Source organism: Oncorhynchus gorbuscha, linkage group LG11 (assembly GCF_021184085.1).
Source record: "Oncorhynchus gorbuscha isolate QuinsamMale2020 ecotype Even-year linkage group LG11, OgorEven_v1.0, whole genome shotgun sequence".
Taxonomy (NCBI): Eukaryota; Metazoa; Chordata; class Actinopteri; order Salmoniformes; family Salmonidae; genus Oncorhynchus; species Oncorhynchus gorbuscha.
The window spans coordinates 65,369,138-65,395,471 of record NC_060183.1 but is presented as its reverse complement, the minus strand read 5'-3'; the positions used below and the strand labels follow the sequence as shown (position 1 = coordinate 65,395,471).

At 46.0% G+C, this 26,334-nt stretch overlaps 1 protein-coding gene across 1 annotated transcript; it reads right to left on the bottom strand.

Annotated features, from left to right (window-relative positions):
• Positions 1-26,334, bottom strand: LOC124047705 (tubulin polyglutamylase TTLL11-like). Its single transcript, XM_046368011.1, has 4 exons — positions 26,328-26,334; positions 8,000-8,099; positions 7,794-7,895; positions 1-543 (listed from the first exon to the last, which is right to left on the bottom strand). The coding sequence occupies exons 1-4, from the start codon at positions 26,332-26,334 to the stop codon at positions 432-434; spliced, it is 321 nt and encodes a 106-aa protein (XP_046223967.1). The 3' UTR covers positions 1-431.

The following is a 26,334-nucleotide window of genomic DNA, read 5'->3' as shown; positions in this document are numbered from 1 at the left end:
TCTCCCACTTCCTCAACCACGTTATGCACTACCTTCCACCCTCTCCTCCTATTCTTCACAAGGAAAATAAATCAAGCCCAGAACAGGTCCTGGAAGTCAGCCTCTGAGGTCAGCTCCCTACAATCTGTCTGTCTGCTCTTGACAGGACACCCTGGAGGACTTCCAGTGGAGAGGGAGCCAGTCTGTGTGCTCCTCTGTGAGGTCTGTGTGTGGGAGTATAGCTTCTTAGGCCTGAGTCAGGTCAGTTCTCTACATTGGCCTTGTGTGTGTGGGGGTCGTAATCGCTGATGCAGCCGGTAGTCCTGGGAGGAGGCCCTGCGCAGGTTGGCCGGGGAGCAGAGCTGGGGTTCTGATAGGGCCTGGTCTGGGGTGGCTCACAGAGCACCTGCTGGACCAGGTACTGTTCTCAGGAAGAGATCCTCCAGGACCCCTTACTCCCTGGTTCTCCAGCTAAGCCTCACACATCTCCAGCAGAGAGACTTGAACCTGCGCTGGGCCGGGTAGAAGACAGCCTCCACAAACACCTGGAGACCCATGCCTGACAGGAGAAGGATAGAAGAGATGTGGTGGACAATTTCTTTTCTTTTTATACAGAGAGAGAGAGAGAGAAAGAGAGAGTGTTCTTTGTTAGGTGTTCAGAGAGAGAGAGAGAGAGAGAGAGAGAGAGAGAGAGGGGTGGAGGGCAGACAGAGGAGGGAAAGAGAGAGAGGTGGAGGGCAGATAGAGGAGGGAGAGAGAAAGGATTGGAGAGAGAGAGAAAATAAAATGTCAAATTGGCTTTTTACCAAATTATCCTATCTATGACAGACCAAATATTCCCCACGCACATCCTAATTGACAAACAAACAAACAAACCAAAACAAAGACAAAGTATTCTTATTCTTTGTTGATTTTTTAAAAAGCCTTCGACTCAATTTGGCATGAGGGTCTGCTATACAAATTTATGGAAGGTGGTGATGGGGAAACAATATGACATAAAATACATGTACACAAACAACAAGTCTGCGGTTAAAATTGACAAAAAAACACATTTCTTTCCACAGGGCCGGGGGTGAGACAGGGATGCACCTTAAGCCCCACCCTCTTCAACATATATACCAACGAATTGGCGAGGGCACTAGAACAGTCTGCAGCACCCAGATTCACCCTACTAGAATCTGAAGTCAAATGTCTACTGTTTGCTGATGATCTGGTGCTTCTGTCACCAACCAAGGAGGGCCTACAGCAGCACCTAGATCTTCTGAACAGATTCTGCCAGACCTGGGCTCTGACAGTAAATCTCAGTAAGACCAAAATAATGGTGTTCCAAAAAAGGTCCAGTCGCCAGGACCACAAATACAAATTCCATCTAGACATGATTGCCCTAGAGCACACAAAAAACATATACATATACATATACAACATATACATATACATATACATATACATATACATATACATATACATATACATATACATATACATATACAACATATACATATACATATACAACATATACATATACATATACATATACAACATATACATATACATATACATATACATATACAACATATACATATACATATACATATACAACATATACATATACATATACAACATATACATATACATATACAACATATACATATACATATACATATACATATACATATACATATATACATATACATATACAACATATACATATACATATACATATACAACATATACAAATATATAAATACAATAATATACATATACATATACATATACAAACATATACATATGGGTTATACAATTAGGGGTTATAGAATTTATTAGGTTACAGGGGTACAACAGGTTTACATATACATAAGGAAAATACAACATATACATATACATATACATATACAACATAAACATATACATATGACAGGGGATATACATAGACATATACACCACCCTGGATACATAACATATACATGCATCTCAACATATACATATACATCTACAACCTATGGCCTATACATATACAACATATACATATACATATACATATACATATACATATACAACATATACATATACATATACATATACATACACATATACATATACAACATATACATATACATATACATATACAACATATACATATACATATACAACATTTACATATACAGTCATTTACAACTTATACATATACTATACAACATATACATTCACCTTATACACATATACATATACATATACAACATATCCCACTATATACCTTCATCCCTTGTTCTCCAACTTCCTCAACACGTTATACATACCTTACACCCTATCATCCTCTTCTTACAAGGAAAATAAATCAAGCCCAGAACAGGTCCTACAAGTCATATACATATAGCTATACAACTGTCATATGCATATGACAACATATACATATACATATACTGTGTGTGACATATACATATACATATACATATATACATGAGGTACATATACATATATACATATACCTATACAGGTCAGTTCTCTACATATGGCCATATACAACATATACATATACATATACAGCATATAGTCCTGGGAGGAGGCCCTGCGCAGGTTGGCCGGGGAGCATAGCATGGGGTTCTACATAGGGCCTGGTCTGGGGTGGCTCACAACACCTATGGACATACTGTTCTAGGAAAGATCCTCCAGGATACTCCCTGGTTCTCCATACATCACACATCTCCACAGACTTGAACCTACATATACATATACAACAGCCTCCACAAACATATACATGCCTACAGGAGAAGGATAGAATAGATGTACATATATACATATACATATACAACATATACATATACATATACAACATATACATATACATATACAACATATACATATACATATACAACATATACATATACATAGGGCAACATAGGATAACATATACAACATATACATATACATATACATATACAACATATACATATACATATACAACATAAAATATACATATACTTTATACATATATCCTATCTATATACATATACATATACAACATATACATATACATAACAACATATACATATACATAGACAAATATACATATACATATTGATATATACATATACATCAATTTGGCATATACATATACAACATATACATATACATATACATATACTATATGACAAATATACATATACATAAACAACAATATACATATACATATACAAATATACATATACATTTACATAGGGCATATATACATATACATCTTACATATATACATATATACATATACATATATACATCTGCAGCACCCATATTACATATAGAATCTAGTCACATATACATGTTTATATGATCTATGCTTCATGTCATACCATACATATACATATATACATCTATACATATTACAGATATGGGCATCTGACAGTATCTCATATATACAAAATAATGGTGTTACAAATATCATAGGATACATATACAAATTCCATCTATACATATACATATACATATATACATATATACATATACGTCGGCCTAAACATCAGCGCCACAGGTAACTTCCACAAAGCTGTGAATGATCTGAGAGACAAGGGAAGGAGGGCCTTCTATGTCATCAAAAGGACCATCAAATTTGACATATCAATTAGGATCTGGCTAAAAATACTTGAATCAGTTATAGAACCCATTGCCCTTTATGGTTGTGTGGTCTGGGGTCCGCTCACCAACCAAGAATTCACAAAATGGGACAAACACCAAATTGAGACTCAGCATGCAGATTTTAGCAAAAATGTCCGCTGTGCACAATGTAAAACACCAAACAATGCATGCAGAGCAGAATTAGGCAGAAACCCGCCAATGATCAAAATCCAGAAAAGAGAAGTTAAATCCTACAACCACCTAAAAGGAAGTGATTCCCAAACCTTTCATAACAAAGCTATCACCTACAGAGAGATGAACCTGGAGAAGAGTCCCCTAAGCAAGCTGGTCCTGGGGCTATGTTCACAAACACAAACAGACCCCACAGAGCCCCAGGACAGCAACATAACTAGAACCAACAAAATCATGAGAAAACAAAAACAAAATTACTTGAAACATTGGAAAGAATTCACAAAAAAACAGAGCAAACTAGAATGATTTGGCCTTAAACAGAGAGTACAAAGTGGAAGAATACCTGACCACTGTGAAGAACCCAAACTAAAGGAAAGCTTTGACTATGTATAGACTCAGTGACCATAGCCTTGCTATTGAGAAAGGCCGCCATAGGCAGACCTGGCTCTCAAGAGAAGACAGGCTATGTGCACACTGCCCCTAAAATGAGGTGGAAACTGAGCTGCACTTCCTAACCTCCTGCCCAGATGTATGACCATATTCGAGACACATATTTCCCTCAGATTACACAGATCCACAAAGAATTCAAAAACATACCAAACTCCCATATCTAGTCGGTGAAATACCACAATGTGCCGTCACAGCAGCAAGATGTGACCTGTTGCCACAAGAAAAGGGCAACCAGTGAATAACCATTGTAAATACAACCCATATTTATGTTTATTTATTTTCCCTTTTGTACTTTAACCATTTGCTCATTGTTACAACACTGTATATATACACATAATATGAAATTTGAAATGTCTTTATTATTTTGGAACTTCTGTGAGTGTAATGTCTACTGTTCATTATTATTATTTATTTAACTTTAGTTTATTATCTACTTCACTTGCTTTGGCAATGTTAACATATGTTTCCCATGCCAATAAAGCTCCTTGAATTGAATTGAAAGAAAGAAAAGAGAGAGAAGGAAAGAGAAAGACAGAGAGGTTAGATCCAAATAGACTTCTATACACATGATAGATTATAGAAATTCATGATTCACTCTTCCAGGTTCATCGCTGTATATCTCACTGATCCCCCCCGATTCTTGTCAAGTCACTCTCCAATACTAATAAACCATGCTGAACCAGTAAATGACATACACACTGTCGTGGTAATTTCCTGTATTACTAAACATTGAGAGAGCAAACCACACACAAGTCAGAGTTATATTATAAAGTCCATCTTTAATTATATATTTGCTTCACCATAGCCCTGTGACTCTCAGATCAATTCAGTGTCTATAAATGAATTCTCTGAGAGTGCTTACAAAACAATTCTTAGTATCATTTATAGCCAAGACACACCCCTCTCAACTCACATGACGAATAACAGATCTTAGGAACATTACAAAGGGCCTTTTACTTGAAAGAGGAGTATCCCATCCAGATAGCATTAGCTATACATTATCTTTCAGTTTGGTCTATTTAGACGATATTCTAATCTCATTCTTGGTACCACTTAGGACCAAAACATTACCTCATCCAATGGCATATATCAATTGTCAATACTAGATACTCCCATCTCAAATACACCCCCTCCTGGACAAGCTCACCGAGACAGTGAGCCTCTTAGGTCATATACTAAATCAAGATAAGGGCAACCTCAGAGGGGACATACAATAGTTAGACACATTCCCATAAGAAGACAAGCCTCCATTCTGTCCTCCTCCCCTTCTGATATTCTTCATAGCATCACATGGTTTAGGGTAGTGGGTTCGATGGGACCACCCATACCCTGTAAGGGACCATATATTATTATTTATATTATTATATATATTAATATATGGTTTAACAGACGCCAGAAACATTGAAATATGAAGAAAAGCCTAAATGACATGGTTTAACAGAAACTCTGACCTCTCCCCTCTCTGGGCCCCAAGTGACTAAGCCCGAGCTGAGAAGGGATAACTGCAACTGCCAACAGTATAGTCCAAAAGAAGACATTCTAATGACAATAATAAGATAAAACATCTTATTTATCTATGTTACCTAACTAATTCTGATTCAGCCACGACAACACACACAGTGCCAAAGGGATGTCTAGCCAAGGATACAAGCCTGAAGAAGGAGCTACCAGAAACTTCTGCTGAGATGCTTTGAAAAGTGAAAAGGATTTCACATATTCTCTACATCCTTTAAGTCTTCTTCGTGTTTGGAGGGAGACGGCATGCAAGCAGCAGGAGCTGCTTCAATTCCTCAGCTGTCCTCCTCCTGCCTGTCGTGCTGGATGTGGATCTCCTGACTCTCCCACAGATCCGACTAGTGCTTCCTAAATAAGATCTACTGAAGTGGTAAAGCTCCACACAAAACTTGAAGACACATATACAGTTTAGAGCTAATGCTTCATTGGAACTAAATAAACAAACCTAACCCTTGGCTCACCAACTCAGTTCATAGACTCGGTTCATAGACTCAGTTCATAGACTCAGTTCATAGGCTCAGTTCATAGACTCAGTTCATAGACTCGGTTCATAGACTCGGTTCATAGACTCAGTTCATAGACTCGGTTCATAGACTCGGTTCATAGACTCGGTTCATAGACTCAGTTCATAGACTCAGTTCATAGACTCAGTTCATAGACTCAGTTCATAGACTCGGTTCATAGACTCGGTTCATAGACTCGGTTCATAGACTCGGTTCATAGACTCAGTTCATAGACTCAGTTCATAGACTCGGTTCATAGACTCAGTTCATAGACTCAGTTCATAGACTCGGTTCATAGACTCGGTTCATAGACTCGGTTCATAGACTCGGTTCATAGACTCAGTTCATAGACTCAGCTCATAGACTCAGCTCATAGACTCAGTTCATAGACTCAGTTCATAGACTCAGTTCATAGACTCAGTTCATAGACTCAGCTCATAGACTCAGTTCATAGACTCAGCTCATAGACTCAGCTCATAGACTCATAGACTCAGCTCATAGACTCAGTTCATAGACTCAGCTCATAGACTCAGTTCATAGACTCGGTTCATAGACTCAGTTCATAGACTCAGCTCATAGACTCAGTTCATAGACTCAGTTCATAGACTCAGTTCATAGACTCAGTTCATAGACTACTCTCTAGGTATCCACATCAAAATGAGGTCAAAGTATCTTTTTTTTAACTATCAACTTCACCAATACACACGGGAGCTCAGACTGTTCTAACACACCACCAGAGACACACCATCCAGGTAGACTACATCATTTATTCCAGCTTCTACTCTCCTCTTTACCATGCCTTTCATCAAACGGTGCAGTGGCTCTTAATAAAACATTAGGAAGTGGATTAAAGGGAGGGAGAGATAGTTATTTTCACCAAGTAAAGAGCGGGATGGAAAAGTGGAGGGAGAGATAGTTATTTTCACCAAGTAAAGAGAGGGACGGAAAAGGGGAGGGAGAGATAGTTATTTTCACCAAGTAAAGAGAGGGACGGAGAAGGGGAGGGAGAGAGAGACTTTCCTCTGAGTTGATAAGGGGCTTTTAGCATTCAGTTTAAGCCCTGAATCAGCATTTCTCACTTCCCAAAACACAAAACATTATTTTAATAAATAGTTGCCTTATCCCTAACCCCCCATACACACACACACACCATCCTCCCTCGCAATGTGATCCAATCATCAGTGAGAGATTGGCTCTGTTTCCCTATTGCCCCCATAGGGTTACTGACTAAATTCTCACCCCCTCATTTTGGGTTAGAACCAGATATTCAGCTCACGACTCCCTGTGTTGCACGCCGCTAAAAACAGTCCCTCCATCCCAGCTGAGCCCAACGAGAGAAAACCATGGAACCACATTCAATCAACCGTACAGCTGCACCCCTCCCTTCCTCCCCCTCTGCATATTTTCAGGTCCAAGGTGAATCATTCATAGAAGATACTCTCCCAAATGTTGTCACTGAGCTGCTAGAGAGGATTCAGAGAACTGTTCAATTCTAAAAGGTCGCAGCTAGTTCTACCTAGTTCTGATTGGCTGGAGGGTTTCTCTGCTTCCCTGGAGTCAGGCAGCATGTTGGCCCAGCTCCTTGTTATATCAATGTAGAGGATATCCACAGATGCCATGGAGAGGTTACTGTTGCTCAGCTTACAGTGCCTACAATTAACCAATCAATCATGAATCAAGTAATAAATCAATCAATCATATGTATTTATAAAGCCCTTTTTATTTAAGTACTTGGTAGTATAGTACTGTAGTACCTGATGAAGGTTCTGAAGCTGGTGGGCCCCAGGCGCATGTTACCTTTGACCCCCAGGAACCGCAAGAAGAGGGCAACAATGCGGTCTGCAGGTAACTGAACTGCTTGGTGTACTTAGGGAACACCTGCTTCAGACACAGAGAGAGCAGGACACACCCCTCCTCCCCAGCCCCCCTCTCTGGCGACCCCCTTCCTGCTGCTGCTCTGGGGATGACAGGGAGAGAGAAGTTATTAACTCAGCCCTGCAGCCTGGGCATACAGGGTCACACACAGGCTGCAGGGCTGAGTAATGGCTGGCCCTAATGGACATAGGAGCATAAGGCCAGACTAATGAGTCAGCTGATATACTACTGGAGAGGAGGAGGAGGTGGTAGACGAGGGCGAAGGAGGAAGAGGATGAGGATGGAGGAAGAGCGTGGAGGAGGTGGTGGTGGTAGATGGGGGAGAAGGAGGATGGAGGAAGGGCGTGGAGGAGGTGGTGGTGGTAGATGAGGGAGAAGGAGGAAGAGGATGAGGATGGAGGAAGAGAGTGGAGGAGGTGGTGGTGGTAGATGGGGGAGAAGGAGGAAGAGGACGAGGATGGAAGAAGAGCGTAGAGGAGGTGGTGGTGGTGGTAGATGGGGGAGAAGGAGGAAGAGGACGAGGATGGAGGAAGAGCGTGGTGGAGGTGGTGGTGGTGGTAGATGGGGGAGAAGGAGGAGATGGAGGAAGAGGACGAGGATGGAGGAAGAGCGTGGAGGGGTGGTGGTGGTGGTAGATGGGGGAGAAGGAGGAAGAGGACGAGGATGGAGGAAGAGTGTGGAGGAGGTGGTGGTGGTGGTAGATGGAGGAGAAGGAGGAAGAGGACGAGGATGGAGGAAGAGTGTGGAGGAGGTGGTGGTGGTGGTAGATGGGGGAGAAGGAGGAGAAGGAGGAAGAGGACGAGGATGGAGGAAGAGTGTGGAGGAGGTGGTGGTGGTGGTGGTAGATGGGGGAGAAGGAGGAAGAGGACGAAGATGGAGGAAGAGCGTGGAGGGGGTGGTGGTGGTGGTGGTAGATGGGGGAGAAGGAGGAAGAGGACGAGGATGGAGGAAGAGTGTGGAGGAGGTGGTGGTGGTGGTAGATGGGGGAGAAGGAGGAAGAAGAGGATGGAGGAAGAGTGTGGAGGAGGTGGTGGTGGAAGATGGGGGAGAAGGAGGCAGAGTGTGGAGGTGGTGGTGGTAGATGGGAGAGAAGGAGGAAGAGTGTGGAGGAGGTGGTGGTGGTGGTGGTGGTGGTAGATGGGGGAGAAGGAGGAAGTGTGTGGAGGAGGTGGTGGTGGTGGTAGATGGGGGAGAAGGAGGAAGAGTGTGGAGGAGGTGGTGGTGGTGGTAGTAGATGGGGAGAAGGAGGAAAAGTGTGGAGGAGGTGGTGGCGGTGGTAGATGAGGGAGAAGGAGGAAAAGGACGAGGATGGAGGAAGAGTGTGCAGGAGGAGGTGGTGGTAGATGGGGGAGAAGGAGGAAGAGCGTGGAGGAGGTGGTGGTGGAATATGGGGGAGAAGGAGGAAGAGTGTGGAGGAGGAGGTGGTGGTGGTAGATGGGGGAGAAGGAGGAAGAGTGTGGAGGAGGTGGTGGTGGTAGATGAGGGAGAAGGAGGAAGAGGATGAGGATGGAGGAAGAGCGTGGAGGAGGTGGTGGTGGTAGATGGGGGAGAAGGAGGATGGAGGAAGGGCGTGGAGGAGGTGGTGGTGGTAGATGGGGGAGAAGGAGGAAGAGGACTGGTATGGAAGAAGAGCGTAGAGGAGGTGGTGGTGGTGGTAGATGGGGGAGAAGGAGGAAGAGGACGAGGATTGAGGAAGAGCGTGGAGGAGGTGGTGGTGGTAGATGGGGGAGAAGGAGGAAGAGTGTGGAGGAGGTGGTGGTGGTGGTAGTAGATGGGGGAGAAGGAGGAAAATTGTGGAGGAGGTGGTGGCGGTGGTAGATGAGGGAGAAGGAGGAAGAGGACGAGGATGGAGGAAGAGTGTGCAGGAGGAGGTGGTGGTAGATGGGGGAGAAGGAGGAAAAGTGTGGAGGAGGTGGTGGCGGTGGTAGATGAGGGAGAAGGAGGAAAAGGACGAGGATGGAGGAAGAGTGTGGAGGAGGTGGTGGTGGTGGTGGTAGATGGGGAGAAGGAGGAAGAGGACGAGGATGGAGGAAGAGTGTGGAGGAGGTGGTGGTGGAAGATGGGGGAGAAGGAGGAAGAGTGTGGAGGTGGTGGTGGTAGATGGGGAAAAGGAGGAAAAGTGTGGAGGAGGTGGTGGTGGTGGTGGTAGATGGGGGGAAGAAGAAGGAGGTGGTGGTGGTGGTAGATGGATGGTAGGGCGTGGAGGAGGTGGTGGTGGTAGATGGGGGAGAAGGAGGAAGAGTGTGGAGGAGGTGGTGGCGGTGGTAGATGAGGGAGAAGGAGGAAAAGGACGAGGATGGAGGAAGAGTGTGCAGGAGGAGGTGGTGGTAGATGGGGGAGAAGGAGGAAGAGCGTGGAGGAGGTGGTGGCGGAATATGGGGGAGAAGGAGGAAGAGTGTGGAGGAGGAGGTGGTGGTTGTAGATGGGGAGGAAGGAGGAAGAGCGTGGAGGAGGTGGTGGTGATAGATGAGGGAGAAGGAGGAAGATGTGGAGGAAGAGCGTGGAGGAGGTGGTGGTGGTAGATGGGGGAGAAGGAGGATGGAGGAAGGGCGTGGAGGAGGTGGTGGTGGTAGATGGGGGAGAAGGAGGAAGAGGACGAGGATGGAAGAAGAGCGTAGAGGAGGTGGTGGTGGTGGTAGATGGGGGAGAAGGAGGAAGAGGATGAGGATGGAGGAAGAGCGTGGAGGAGGTGGTGGTGGTGGTAGATGGGGGAGAAGATTGAGGAAGAGCGTGGAGGAGGTGGTAGATGGGGGAGAAGGAGGAGAAGGAGGAAGAGGAGGATGGAGGAAGAGTGTGGAGGAGGTGGTGGTGGTGGTAGATGAGGGGAGGAAGGAGGAAGAAGGAGGAAGAGGACGAGGATGGAGGAAGAGTGTGGAGGAGGTGGTGGTGGTAGATGGGGGAGAAGGAGGAAGAGGACGAGGATGGAGGAAGAGGGTGGAGGAGGTGGTGGTGGTGGTAGATGGGGGAGAAGGAGGGACGAGGATGGCGTGGAGGGAGGTGGTGGTGGTGGTAGTAGATGGGGGAGAAGGAGGAAGAGGACGAGGATGGAGGAAGAGTGTGGAGGAGGTGGTGGTGGTGGTGGAGGAGATGGGGAGAAGGAGGAAGAGGACGAGGATGGAAGGAAGAGTGTGGAGGAGGTGGTGGTGGAAGATGGGGGAGAAGGAGGAAGAGTGTGGAGGTGAGTGTGGAGGAGGTGGTGGTGGTAGATGGGGGAGAAGGAGAAGAAGAGTGGTGGATGGTGGTGGTGGTAGTAGATGGGGAGAAGAGGAAGAGTGTGGAGGAGGTGGTGGTGGGTGGTGGTGGTAGATGGGGGAGAAGAAGGAGGAGGTGGGGGAGAAGGAGGAAAAGTGTGGAGGAGGTGGTGGTGGTGGTAGATGGGGAGAAGGAGGAAGAGGACGAGGATGGAGGAAGAGTGTGCAGGAGGAGGTGGTGGTGGTGGTGGTAGTGGTGGCGGTGGAGATGAGGGAGGAGGAAAAGGACGAGGATGGAGGAAGAGTGTGGAGGAGGTGGTGGTGGTGGTGGTAGATGGGGAGAAGGAGGAAGGGGACGAGGATGGAGGAAGAGTGTGGAGGAGGTGGTGGTGGAAGATGGGGGAGAAGGAGGAAGAGTGTGGAGGTGGTGGTGGTAGATGGGGAGAAGGAGGAAAAGTGTGGAGGAGGTGGTGGTGGTAGATGGGGGAGAAGAAGGAAGTGGAGGAGGTGGTGGTGGTGGTAGATGGAGGAGGTGGTGGCGGTGGTAGATGAGGGAGAAGGAGGAAGAGGACGAGGATGGAGGAAGAGTGTGCAGGAGGAGGTGGTGGTGGTGGAGGAGGTGGTGGTGGAATATGGGGGAGAAGGAGGAAGAGTGTGGAGGAGGAGGTGGTGGTGGTAGATGGGGGAGAAGGAGGAAGGTGGAGGAGGTGGTGGTGGTAGATGAGCGAGAAGGAGGGAGGATGAGGATGAGTGGAGGAGGTGGTGGTGGTAGATGGGGAGAAGGAGGATGGAAGGGCGTGGAGGAGGTGGTGGTGGTAGATGGGGGAGAAGGAGGAAGAGTGTGGAGGAGGTGGTGGTGGTGGTAGTAGATGGGGGAGAAGGAGGAAAAGTGTGGAGGAGGTGGTGGCGGTGGTAGATGAGGGAGAAGGAGGAAGAGGACGAGGATGGAGGAAGAGTGTGCAGGAGGAGGTGGTGGTAGATGGGGGAGAAGGAGGAAAAGTGTGGAGGAGGTGGTGGCGGTGGTAGATGAGGGAGAAGGAGGAAAAGGACGAGGATGGAGGAAGAGTGTGCAGGAGGAGGTGGTGGTAGATGGGGGAGAAGGAGGAAGAGCGTGGAGGAGGTGGTGGTGGAATATGGGGGAGAAGGAGGAAGAGTGTGGAGGAGGAGGTGGTGGTGGTAGATGGGGGAGAAGGAGGAAGAGCGTGGAGGAGGTGGTGGTAGATGAGGGAGAAGGAGGAAGAGGATGAGGATGGAGCGTGGAGGAGGTGGTGGTGGTAGATGGGGGAGAAGGAGGATGGAGGAAGAGTAGATGGGGGAGAAGGAGAAGAGGACGTGGTGGTGGAGGAGGTGGTGGTGGTGGTAGATGGGGAGAAGGAGGAGAAGGAGGAAAGGAGATGATGGAGGAAGAGTGTGGAGGAGGTGGTGGTGGTGGTAGATGGGGAAGAAGGAGGAAGGGGAGATTGAGGGAGCGTGGAAGGTGGTAGATGGGGGAGAAGGAGGAGAAGGAGGAAGAGGACGAGGATGGAGGAAGAGTGTGGAGGAGGTGGTGGTGGTGGTAGATGGGGGAGAAGGAGGAAGAGGACGAGGATGGAGGAAGAGTGTGGAGGAGGTGGTGGTGGTAGATGGGGGAGAAGGAGGAAGAGCGTGGAGGAGGTGGTGGTGGTGATGAGGGAGAAGGAGGAAGAGGATGAGGATGGACGGAAGGTGGTGGTGGTAGATGGGGGAGAAGGAGGATGGAGGAAGGGCGTGGAGGTGGTGGTGGTGGTAGATGGGGGAGAAGGAGGGAGGACGAGATTGAGGAAGAGCGTGGAGGAGGTGGTGGTGGTGGTAGATGGGGGAGAAGGAGGAGAAGGAGGAAGGAGATGATGGAGGGAGGTGGTGGTGGTGGTGGTAGATGGGGAAGAAGGAGGAAGAGGATGAGGATTGAGGAAGAGCGTGGAGGAGGTGGTAGATGGGGGAGAAGGAGGAGAAGGAGGAAGAGGACGAGGATGGAGGAAGAGTGTGGAGGAGGTGGTGGTGGTGGTAGATGGGGAGAAGGGGGAGACGAGGATGGAGGAAGAGTGTGGAGGGGTGGTGGTGGTGGTAGATGGGGGAGAAGGAGGGAAGAGATGGAGGAAGAGTATGGAGGAGGTGGTGGTGGTAGATGGGGGAGAAGGAGGGAGGAGAGATGGAGGAAGAGTGTGGAGGAGGAGGTGGTGGTGGTAGATGGGGGAGAAGGGGGAGGAAGGATGGAAGGAGTGTGGAGAGTGATGGAGGAAGAGTGTGGAGGTGGTGGTGGTAGATGGGGGAGAAGGAGGAAGAGTGTGGAGGAGGTGGTGGTGGTGGTAGATGGGGAGAAGGAGGAAGAGGAGGATGGAGGAAGAGTGTGCAGGAGGTGGTGGTGGTAGATGGGGGAGAAGGAGGAAGAGCATGGAGAGGTGGTGGGGATGGGGGAGAAGGAGGAAGAGTGTGGAGGAGGTGGTGGTGGTAGATGGGGGAGAAGGAGGAAGAGCGTGGAGGAGGTGGTGGTGGTAGATGAGGGAGAGGAAGAGGATGAGGATGGAGGGAGTGGAGGAGGTGGTGGCGGTGGTAGATGAGGGAGAAGGAGGGGGAGAGGATGGAGGAGAGCCTGGAGTTGGTGGTGGTGGAATATGGGGGAGAAGGAGGAGGTGGTGGTGGTAGATGGGGGGGAGGAAAGTGTGGAGGAGGTGATGGTGGTAGATGAGGGAGGAGGAAGAGGTGGATGGAGGTGGTGGAGAGGTGGGGAGATACGGGGAGAGGAGGAAGAGTGTGGAGGAGGAGGTGGTGGTGGTAGATGGGGGAGAAAGGAGGTGGAGGAGGTGGTGGTGGTGGTAGATTGGAGAGAAGGAGGAAGAGTGTGGAGGAGGTGGTGGTGGTAGATGGGGGAGAAGGAGGGAGGTGGTGGTGGTAGAGGAGGGGAGGTGGTGGTGGTAGATGGGGGAGAAGGAGGAAGAGTGTGGAGGAGGTGGTGATTGTAGATGGTAGATGGTAGGGGGAGAAGGAGAAGAGTGTGGGGAAGAGTAGATGGGGGAGGAGGAAGAGTGTGGAGGTGGTGGTGGTGGTAGATGGGGGAGAAGGAGGAAGAGTGTGGAGGAGGTGGTGGTGGTGGTAGATGGGGGAGAAGGAGGAAGTGTGGAGGAGGTGGTGGTGGTGGTAGATGGGGGAGAAGGGAGGAAGAGTGTGGAGGAGGAGTGGTGGTAGGGGGAGAAGGAGGAAGATTGTGGAGGAGGTGGTGGTGGGAGGGGAAGGTGGTGGTGGTGGTAGATGGGGGAGAAGGAGGAAGAGTGTGGAGGAGGTGGTGGTGGTGGTAGATGGGGGAGAAGGAGTAAGATTGTGGAGGAGGTGGTGGTGGTGGTGGTGGTAGATGGGGGAGCAGGGGAAGAGTGTGGAGGTGGTGGTGGTGCTAGATGGGGGGGGAGAAGGGGGAAGAGTGTGGAGGAGGAGGAGGTGGTGGTGGTAGATGGGGGAGAAGGAGGAAGAGTGTTGAGGAGGTGGTGGTGGTAGATGGGGGAGAAAAGGAGTGTGGAAGGAGGTGGTGGTGGTGGGGGAGAAGGAGGAGGAGGTGGTGGTGGTAGATGGGCGAGAAGGAGGAAGAGTGTGGAGGAGGAGGTGGTGGTGGTAGATGGGGGAGAAGGAGGAAGAGTGTGGAGGAGGTGGTGGTGGTGGTAGATGGGGGAGAAGGAGGAAGAGTGTGGAGGAGGTGGTGGTGGTGGTAGATGGGGGAGCAGGCGGAAGAGTGTGGAGGTGATGGTGGTGGTGCTAGATGGGGGATAAGGGGGAAGAGTGTGGAGGAGGAAGTGGTGGTGGTAGATGGGGGAGCTGCGCTCCTCTACACACCTACAGGTCAACTGAGAGATAAGATCTCCCATCTATACAAACACTGTGCTGTGGGCCATCACTAGAGCAGATAACACACTCATCTACTCTCATGCAGTCACACACACATGGCGCAAATATCGCCTAAAGGTCAGCAACCAGCTGGACTACAAATAAAACAGAAACTACGTGGTGGAGAGAGGAAGATGTTAAGCTCTCCTCTCTGTTCTCTCAGGGCTGTAGCCAGACGTCTGGGCCCGTTGTCAGGATTTGGCCAGTGTTGTTCCGGTTTTTGGTCACTAGATGCCCCCATTGTGCCTTTTGACCTTTTCTTTTCCCTTGATCCCCATTATTATTTGCACCTGTGCCTCGTTTCCCCTGATTGTATTTAAACCCTTTGTTTTACTCAGTTCTTTGCTCTGTGTTTGTATGTTAGCACTCAGCCCTAGTACTCTGTGAACTCTTGTTGATCCCGGTGGACTCTCTTGTGGAATTCTGTTTTTTGTTCTTGTTTGTTTGTTTGTTTTTGAGTATCTTTTGAGGCTTTTTTGTGCTATACCTTCCACCTTGTGGATTTACCTTTTTGTCTTGGAGGATTACCTTTGTTCTTGTGGAATTCCTTTTGAGGTTGTGGAGTTACATGTTTTCCTGAAGAACTTCACTTTTTACTTCATTAAATACACCATCTCAAGTACTGCTGTGTCTGCCTCATCTTCTGGGTTCTGCTGTCTATTCGTGGCTCAGTTGGTTTAGTGACTGTTTCTCACTCCGGAGACCCGGGTTCGTAACCGGGTCCTGACACCCGTGTTAGGAGACCCAGGGAGAGGAGCACAGAGAGAAGAGAGGGAGGAGAAGAGAGCAAAGGGAATCAAGATAACATTCTTTGGTTCAAGGAGAAACCAAGGCAGAGGGGAGGGGGAGAGGAAGATGGGGAGGAGGAAGAGGAAGATGGGGAGGAGAGAGGAAAACAGGGAAGAGAGAGGGGAAGCAGGGGAGGAGATTGGGAAGCAGGAAGGAGAGAAGCAGTTCGTCCTTCTAGAGGTGCTCTAATTAACCCGAAGAGAGAGAGCAGAAAGAGATAGAGATAGCAGAGAGAAAACAGAGAAAGAGAAGAGAAAACAGACAGAGAACAGAGAGAGCCAGCAGAGAGAACTGAGAGCAGAGTGAAAACGAGAAAGAGAAGAGAAAACAGAGAGAACAGAGAGAGAACTGAGAGAGCAGAGAGAAAACGGAGAAAGAGAAGAGAAACAGAGAGATAACAGTGAGAGAACAGAGAGAGAGCAGAGAGAAAACAGAGAAAGAGAAGAGAAACAGAGAGAGAACAGAGAGATAACAGTGAGAGAACAGAGAGAGAGCAGAGAGAAAACAGAGAAAGAGAAGAGAAACAGAGAGAGAACAGAGAGAGCCAGCAGAGAGAGAGAACTGAGAGAGCAGAGAGAAAACAGAGAAAGAGAAGAGAAACAGAGAGAGAACAGAGAGAGCCAGTAGAGAGAGAACTGAGAGAGCAGAGAGAAAACAGAGAAAGAGAAGAGAAACAGAGAGAGAACAGAGAGATAACAGTGAGAGAACAGTGAGAGAACAGAGAGAAAACAGTGAGAGAGCAGAGAGAAAACAGAGAAAGAGAAGAGAAACAGAGAGAGAACAGAGAGAGCCAGTAGAGAGAGAACTGAGAGAGCAGAGAGAAAACAGAGAAAGAGAAGAGAAACAGAGAGAGAACAGAGAGATAACAGTGAGAGAACAGAGAGAGAGCAGAGAGAAAACAGAGAAAGAGAAGAGAAACAGAGAGAGAACAGAGAGAGCCAGCAGAGAGAGAGAACTGAGAGAGCAGAGAGAAAACAGAGAAAGAGAAGAGAAACAGAGAGAGAACAGAGAGAGCCAGTAGAGAGAGAGAACTGAGAGAGCAGAGAGAAAACAGAGAAAGAGAAGAGAAACAGAGAGAGAACAGAGAGAGCCAGTAGAGAGAGAGAACTGAGAGAGCAGAGAGAAAACAGAGAAAGAGAAGAGAAACAGAGAGAGAGCAGAGAGAAAACAGAGAAAGAGAAGAGAAACAGAGAGAGAGCCAGTAGAGAGAGAGAACAGAGAGAGCAGAGAGAAAACAGAGAAAGAGAAGAGAAACAGAGAGAGAGCCAGTAGAGAGAGAACTGAGAGAGCAGAGAGAAAACAGAGAAAGAGAAGAGAAAACAGACAGAGCAGAGAGTGAGAGAGCAGAGAGAGAGAACTGAGAGAGCAGAGAGAAAACAGAGAAAGAGAAGAGAAACAGAGAGAGAACAGAGAGAGCCAGTAGAGAGAGAACTGAGAGAGCAGAGAAAACAGAGAAAGAGAAGAGAAACAGAGAGAGAACAGAGAGATAACAGTGAGAGAACAGAGAGAGAGCAGAGAGAAAACAGAGAAAGAGAAGAGAAACAGAGAGAGAACAGAGAGAGCCAGCAGAGAGAGAGAACTGAGAGAGCAGAGAGAAAACAGAGAAAGAGAAGAGAAACAGAGAGAGAACAGAGAGAGCCAGTAGAGAGAGAACTGAGAGAGCAGAGAGAAAACAGAGAAAGAGAAAAAGAGAAACAGAGAGAGAACAGAGAGAGCCAGCAGAGAGAGAGAACTGAGAGAGCAGAGAGAAAACAGAGAAAGAGAAGAGAAACAGAGAGAGAAAAGAGAGCCAGTAGAGAGAGAGAACTGAGAGAGCAGAGAGAAAACAGAGAAAGAGAAGAGAAACAGAGAGAGAACAGAGAGAGCCAGAGAGAGAGAGAGAACTGAGAGAGCAGGAGAGCAAAACAGAGAAACCAAATCAGAAACAAAAGATGAGCCAGTAGAAAGAATTAACAAAAGAACAGAGAGAATGCAGAGAGTAAAACAGTGGAAGAAAAAGAAGAAAGCTTTGACTAAACAGACAGAGCAGTGGAGTGAGAGCAGCAGAGCAGATTTTGAGAACCTAGAATTAAAATATATATTTTTTATTTAATTTGATTTACACAACATGCCTACCACTTTGAAGATGCAAAATATTTTTTATTGTGAAACAAACAAGAAATAAGACAAAAGAACAGAAATCTTGAGCATGCATAACTATTCACCTCCCCCAAAGTCAATACTTTGTAGAGCCAACTTTTGCAGTAATTACAGCTGCAAGTCTCTTGGGGTATGTCTCTATAGCCACTGGGATTTTTGCCCATTATTCAAGGCAAAACTGCTCCAGCTCCTTCAAGTTGGATGGGTTCTGCTGGTGTACAGCAATCTTTAGTCATACCACAGATTCTCAATTGAAGTCTGGGCTTTGACTTGGCCATTCCAAGACATTTAAATGTTTCCCCTTAAACCACTTAAGTGTTGCTTTAGCAGTGTGCTTAGGGTCAATGTCCTGCTGGAAGGTGAACCGGAGTCCCAGTCTCAAATCTCTGGAAGACTGAAACAGGTTTCCCTCAATAATTTCCCTGTATTTAGTGCCATCCATCATTCCTTCAATTTCCCAGTCCCTGGTATTCTCGGGGTGATGACAGATGTTGGGTTGGTGCCAGAAAGTGTTTTCCTAGATGGCCAAAATGCTCAATTTTAGTCTCATCTGACCAGAGTTCCTTCTTCCATATGTTTGGGGAGTCTCCCACATGCCTTTTGGCAAACACCAAATGTGTTTCCTTGTTTTTTTTTCTTCAAGCAATGGCTTTTTTCTGGCCACTCTTCCCATAAAGCCCAGCTCTGTGGAGTGTACGGCCTATGAACAGATACTCCAATCTCTGCTGTGGAGCTTTGCAGCTCCTTCAGGGATATCTTTGGTCTCTTTGTTGCCTCTCTGATTACTGCCCTCCATGCCTGGTCCATGAGTTTTGGTGGGCAGCCCTCTCTTGGCAGGTTTGTTGTGGTGCCATATTCTTTCAATGTTTTTATAATGGATTTAATGGTGCTCCATGGGATGTTCAAAGTTTCAGATATTTTTTTATAACCCAACCCTGATCTGTACTTGTCCACAGCTTTGTTGTCCCTGACCTGTTTGGATAGCTCCTTGGTCTTTATGGTGCCGCTTGCTTGGTGGTGCCCCTTGCTTAGGTGTGTTGCAGACACCATACTGAGATCATGTGTCAGATCATGTGACACTTAAATAAAGTCCAGCTGTGTGCAATCTAATTAATCTAACTGACTTCTGAAGGTAATTGGTTGCACCAGATCTTATTTAGGGGCTTCATAGCAAAGGGGGTGAATACATACACACCACCACTTTTCTGTTTTACTTTCTTTTCTTTTCTTTTTTAAACATGTTACATTTTCATTTCACTTCACCAATTTGGACTATTTTGTGTATGTCCATTACATGGAATCGAAATATAAATCCATTTAAATTACAGGTTGTAATGCAACAAATAGGAAAAATGCAAAGGGAGGTGGTTACTTTTGCAACGCACTGTAGCCTTGCTATTGAGAAGGGTCGCCATAGGCAGACCTGGCTCTCAAGAGAAGACAGGCTATGTGCACACTGCCCACAAAATTAGGTGGAAATTGAGCTGCACTTCCTAACCTCCTGCCCAATGTATGACCATATTAGAGAGACATATTTCCCTCAGATTACACAGATCCACAAAGAATTTGAAAACAAATCCAATTTTGATAAACTCCCATATCTACTGGGTGAAATTCCACAGTGTGCCATCACAGCAGCAAGATGTGTGACCTGTTGCCACAAGAAAACGGCAACTAGTGAAGAACAAACACCATTGTAAATACAACCCAAATGTATGTTTATTTATTTTCCATTTTGTACTTTAACTATCGTTTTAACACATAATATGACATTTAAAATGTCTTTATTCTTTTGGATCTTCTGTTGGTGTAATGTTTACTGTACATTTTTATTGTTTATTTCAACTTTGTTTATTATCTATTTCACTTTCTTTGGCAATGTTAACATATGTTTCCCCTGCCAATAAAGCCTTTAAATTGAATTGAGAGAAGAGAGAGAGACCAAAGAGAGACCAGAGAGAGACCAGAGAGAGTGTAGGGGTCTCAGAGCTGTCTAGCACTATTGTCCCACTGTGGCAACGTATTATGAGAATGCACGCACGGCCAGATGCAGATGTACAAGCACACACAGAGACAGGCGCACACACACACACTCACACACGCAGACAAATGAGGTACAGTTGAAGTCAGAAGTTTACATACAACTTAGCCAACTACATTTACCCTCAGTTTTTCACAATTCCTGACATTTAATACTAGTAAAAATTCCCTGTCTTAGGTCAGTTAGGATCACCACTTTATTTTAGAATGTAAAATGTCAGAATAATATTTGAGAGAATGATTTATTTCAGCTTTTTTTCCTTTCATCACATTCCCAGTGGGTCAGAGGTTTACATACTCAATTAGTATTTGGTAGCATTGCCTTTAAATTGTTTAATTTGGCCCAAACGTTTTGGGTAGCCTTCCACAAGCTTCCCACAATAAGTTGGGTGAATTTTGGCCCAGTCAGGTTTGTAGGCATCCTTGCTCGCACATGCTTTTTCAGTTCTATAGGATTAAGGTCAGGGCTTTGTGATGGCCACTCCAATACCTTGACCTGTTTGTCCTTAAGCTATTTTGCCACAACTTTGGAAGTATGCTTGGGGGCATTATCCATTTGGAAGACCCATTTGCGACCAAGCTTTAACTTCCTGACTGATGTCTTGAGATGTTGCTTAAATTTATCCACATAATTTCCCTACCTCATGATGCCATCTATTTTGTGTAGTTCACCAGTCCCTCCTGCAGCAAATCATCCTGTCACGTCCTGACCATAGAGAGTCCTTATTTTCTATGGTGGAGTAGGTCAGGGCATGACTGGGGGTTTAGTCTAGTTTATTATTTCTATATGGGGCTCTAGTTTTGTTTTTCTATGTGGTGATTTTGTATGATTCCCAATTAGAGGCAGCTGGTAATCGTTGTCTCTAATTCTAATTGGGGCTCTCTCATGCTGTCCCTGGAAGGGGTGCGTCACCTGAGTGGGTTGATTCACTTATGAGGTCATCCTGTCTGGGTTGCACCCCCCTTGGGTTGTGCTGTGGCGGAGATCTTTGTGGGCTATACTCAGCCTTGTCTCAGGATGGTAAATTGGTGGTTGAAGATTTCCCTCGAGTGGTGTGGGGGCTGTGCTTTGGCAAAGTGGGTGGGGTTATATCCTTCCTGTTTGGCCCTGTCCGGGGGTGTCCTCGGATGGGGCCACAGTGTCTCCTGACCCCTCCTGTCTCAGCCTCCAGTAGTTATGCTGCAGTAGTTTATGTGTCGGGGGGTCAGTTTGTTATATCTGGAGTACTTCTCCTGTCCTATTCGGTGTCCTGTGTGAATCTAAGTGTGCGTTCTCTAATGCTCTCCTTCTCTCTTTCTTTCTCTCTCTCAGAAGACCTGAGCCCTAGGACCATGCCCCAGGACTACCTGACATGATGACTCCTTGCTGTCCACAGTCCACCTGGCCGTGCTGCTGCTCCAGTTTCAACTGTTCTGTCTTATTATTTTGTCGACCATGCTGGTCATTTATGAACATTTGAACATCTTGGCCATGTTCTGTTATAATCTCCACCCGGCACAGCCAGAAGAGGACTGACCACCCCACATATGCTCTCTCTAATTCTCTCTTTCTTTCTCTCTCTCTGAGGACCTGAGCCCTAGGACCATGCCCCAGGACTACCTGACATGATGACTCCTTGCTGTCCCCAGTCCACCTGGCCGTGCTGCTGCTCCAGTTTCAACTGTTCTGCCTTATTATTATTCGACCATGCTGGTCATTTATGAACATTTGAACATCTTGGCCATGTTCTGTTATAATCTCCACCCGGCACAGCCAGAAGAGGACTGGCCACCCCACATAGCCTGGTTCCTCTCTAGGTTTCTTCCTAGGTTTTGGCCTTTCTAGGGAGTTTTTCCTAGCCACCGTGCTTCTACACCTGCATTGCTTGCTGTTTGGGGTTTTAGGCTGGGTTTCTGTACAGCACTTTGAGATATCAGCTGATGTACGAAGGGCTATATAAATAAATTTGATTTGATTTGATTTAATTGGCAATCATATTTAGGTAGCATTTTTCCACCTGTGGGTTGTGGGATATTGTTTATGTCTAGATGCATGTTAGCACTCCGTTGCCGTCATGTATCGTTTATTCTTTATTGTTTTGTGTGGTTCACTTACTTTAAAAGATGTGGAACCCAGATCACGCTGCACGTTGGTCCGAGTATGCTTCTAACGATCGTCACACATCCCCACAACATGATGCTGCCACCTCCATGCTTCACGGTTGGGATGGTGTTCTTCAGCTTGCAACCCTCCCCCTTTTCCTCCAAACATAACGATGGTCATTATGGACAAACAGTTCTATTTTTGTTTTATCAGACCAGAGGACATTTCTCCAAAAGATATGATCTCCATCCCCATGTGCAGTTGCAAACCATAGTCTGGCTTTTTTTATGTTGGTTTTGGAGCAGTGGCTTCTTCCTTGCTGAGCGGTGTTTCAGGTTATGTCGATATAGGACTCGTTTTACTGTGGATATAGATACTTTTGTACCTGTTTCCTCCAGCATCTTCACAAGGTGCTTCGCTCTTGTTCTGGGATTGATTTGCACTTTTCGCACCAAAGTATGTTAATCTCTAGGAGACAGGACGCGTCTCCTTCCTGATCGGTATGACGGCTCCGTGGTCCCATGGTGTTTATACTTGCGTACTATTGTTTGTACAGATGAACGTGGTACCTTCAGGCTTTTGGAAATTGCTCCCAATGATGAACCAGACTTGTGGAGGTCTACAAAAAAATTCTGAGGTCCTGGCTGATTTCTTTTGAATTTCCAATGATGTCAAGTAAAGAGGCACTGAGTTTGAAGGTAGGCCTTGAAATACATCCACAGGTACACCTCCAATTGACTCAAATGATGTTCAGAAGCTTCTAAAGCCATGACATTTTCTGGAATTTCCCAAGCTGTCAACTTAGTGTATGTAAACTTCTGACCCACTGGAATTGTGATACATTGAAGTATAAACTGTAAACAATTGTTGGAAAAATTACTTGTGTCGTGCACAAAGTCGATGTCCTAACTGACTTGCCAAAACTATAGTATGTGAACAAGAAATTTGTGGAGTGGTTGAATGGTGTGGAGTGGTTGAGTTTTAATGACTCCAACCTAAGTGTATGTAAACTTCCGACTTCAACTGTAGCACTCTCAGCAGTGTGGTTTAACTTGCTCTAGGCTGTATCTTTATTTCTGTCCTATATAATGGCTGAATGATGTGCTGAGGTAGGCTTGTAAACATCAACTCAAAACCAATCTGGAAAACCAGTCACAAACACAAATGACAACAGAACAGAGCAGAGTAGAGCACGAATTTCCACAAACAAAACACTATTTTCTGAGGTGCCATTTAAGCTTACAAAGCAATCTCCAACCCTTTCTCTTTCTCTCCTCTTTCTCTCCCTGCATATAACCTCACCTTCATCTTGACAGGATATTGAATTCTACAAGCAGCAAAGTGTAAAAAAAACGGCCAATTGTTAAAAACAAAAATAACAAATTGCTGTTCTCCTTCAGTTGAAGTGGAACAATCACTCACCTGTATTCTATCAGAGGAGTGGAACAAAACTCACCTGTATTCTATCAGAGGAGTGGAACAAAACTCACCTGTATTCTATCAGAGGAGTGGAACAAAACTCACCTGTATTCTATCAGAGGAGTGGAACAGAACTCACCTGTATTCTATCAGAGGAGTGGAACAGAACTCACCTGTATTCTATCAGAGGAGTGGAACAGAACTCACCTGTATTCTATCAGAGGAGTGGAACAAAACTCACCTGTATTCTATCAGAGGAGTGGAACAGAACTCACCTGTATTCTATCAGAGGAGTGGAACAGAACTCACCTGTATTCTATCAGAGGAGTGGAACAGAACTCACCTGTATTCTATCAGAGGAGTGGAACAAAACTCACCTGTATTCTATCAGAGGAGTGGAACAGAACTCACCTGTATTCTATCAGAGGAGTGGAACAGAACTCACCTGTATTCTATCAGAGGAGTGGAACAGAACTCACCTGTATTCTATCAGAGGAGTGGAACAGAACTCACATGTATTCTATCAGAGGAGTGGAACAGAACTCACCTGTATTCTATCAGAGTGGAACAGAACTCACCTGTATTCTATCAGAGGAGTGGAACAGAACTCACCTGTATTCTATCAGAGGAGTGGAACAGAACTCACCTGTATTCTATCAGAGGAGTGGAACAGAACTCACCTGTATTCTATCAGAGGAGTGGAACAGAACTCACCTGTATTCTATCAGAGGAGTGGAACAAAACTCACCTGTATTCTATCAGAGGAGTGGAACAAAACTCACCTGTATTCTATCAGAGGAGTGGAACAGAACTCACCTGTACTCTATCAGAGGAGTGGAACAGAACTCACCTGTATTCTATCAGAGGAGTGGAACAGAACTCACCTGTATTCTATCAGAGGAGTGGAACAAAACTCACCTGTATTCTATCAGAGTAGTGGAACAGAACTCACCTGTATTCTATCAGAGTGGAACAGAACTCACCTGTATTCTATCAGAGGAGTGGAACAGAACTCACCTGTATTCTATCAGAGGAGTGGAACAGAACTCACCTGTATTCTATCAGAGGAGTGGAACAGAAATCACCTGTATTCTATCAGAGTGGAACAGAACTCACCTGTATTCTATCAGAGGAGTGGAACAGAACTCACCTGTATTCTATCAGAGGAGTGGAACAGAACTCACCTGTATTCTATCAGAGTGGAACAGAACTCACCTGTATTCTATCAGAGGAGTGGAACAGAACTCACCTGTATTCTATCAGAGTGGAACAGAACTCACCTGTATTCTATCAGAGGAGTGGAACAGAACTCACCTGTATTCTATCAGAGGAGTGGAACAGAACTCACCTGTATTCTATCAGAGGAGTGGAACAGAACTCACCTGTATTCTATCAGAGGAGTGGAACAAAACTCACCTGTATTCTATCAGAGGAGTGGAACAAAACTCACCTGTATTCTATCAGAGGAGTGGAACAGAACTCACCTGTATTCTATCAGAGGAGTGGAACAGAACTCACCTGTATTCTATCAGAGGAGTGGAACAAAACTCACCTGTATTCTATCAGAGGAGTGGAACAGAACTCACCTGTATTCTATCAGAGCAGTGGAACAGAACTCACCTGTATTCTATCAGAGGAGTGGAACAGAACTCACCTGTATTCTATCAGAGTGGAACAGAACTCACCTGTATTCTATCAGAGGAGTGGAACAAAACTCACCTGTATTCTATCAGAGGAGTGGAACAGAACTCACCTGTATTCTATCAGAGGAGTGGAACAGAACTCACCTGTATTCTATCAGAGGAGTGGAACAGAACTCACCTGTATTCTATCAGAGTGGAACAGAACTCACCTGTATTCTATCAGAGTGGAACAGAACTCACCTGTATTCTATCAGAGGAGTGGAACAAAACTCACCTGTATTCTATCAGAGGAGTGGAACAGAACTCACCTGTATTCTATCAGAGGAGTGGAACAAAACTCACCTGTATTCTATCAGAGGAGTGGAACAAAACTCACCTGTATTCTATCAGAGTGGAACAGAACTCACCTGTATTCTATCAGAGGAGTGGAACAAAACTCACCTGTATTCTATCAGAGTGGAACAGAACTCACCTGTATTCTATCAGAGGAGTGGAACAGAACTCACCTGTATTCTATCAGAGGAGTGGAACAGAACTCACCTGTATTCTATCAGAGGAGTGGAACAGAACTCACCTGTATTCTATCAGAGGAGTGGAACAGAACTCACCTGTATTCTATCAGAGGAGTGGAACAGAACTCACCTGTATTCTATCAGAGGAGTGGAACAGAACTCACCTGTATTCTATCAGAGGAGTGGAACAGAACTCACCTGTATTCTATCAGAGGAGTGGAACAGAACTCACACTAATACAAGCTTAGTTAGAACTTTGAAAGAAGGAGGTTAAGAAAGACAGGGAGGTAGGTTGTTCAGTGCTAGCTCTGCAAGGTAATTAGGAGTTTGGGGCTGCCCTGGTTAAGACCTAAGAGAGGGTTAATGCATTCACACATGCTGGAAGAAGAGAGGACACTCAAACTCGCAAAAACATACACACACACACACACACCCCTCCCACGGGCTCTGTGGGCTACCCTATCTGAGCAATTCATAACCACACACCCCTCCCTCAGGCTCACCTGCCAT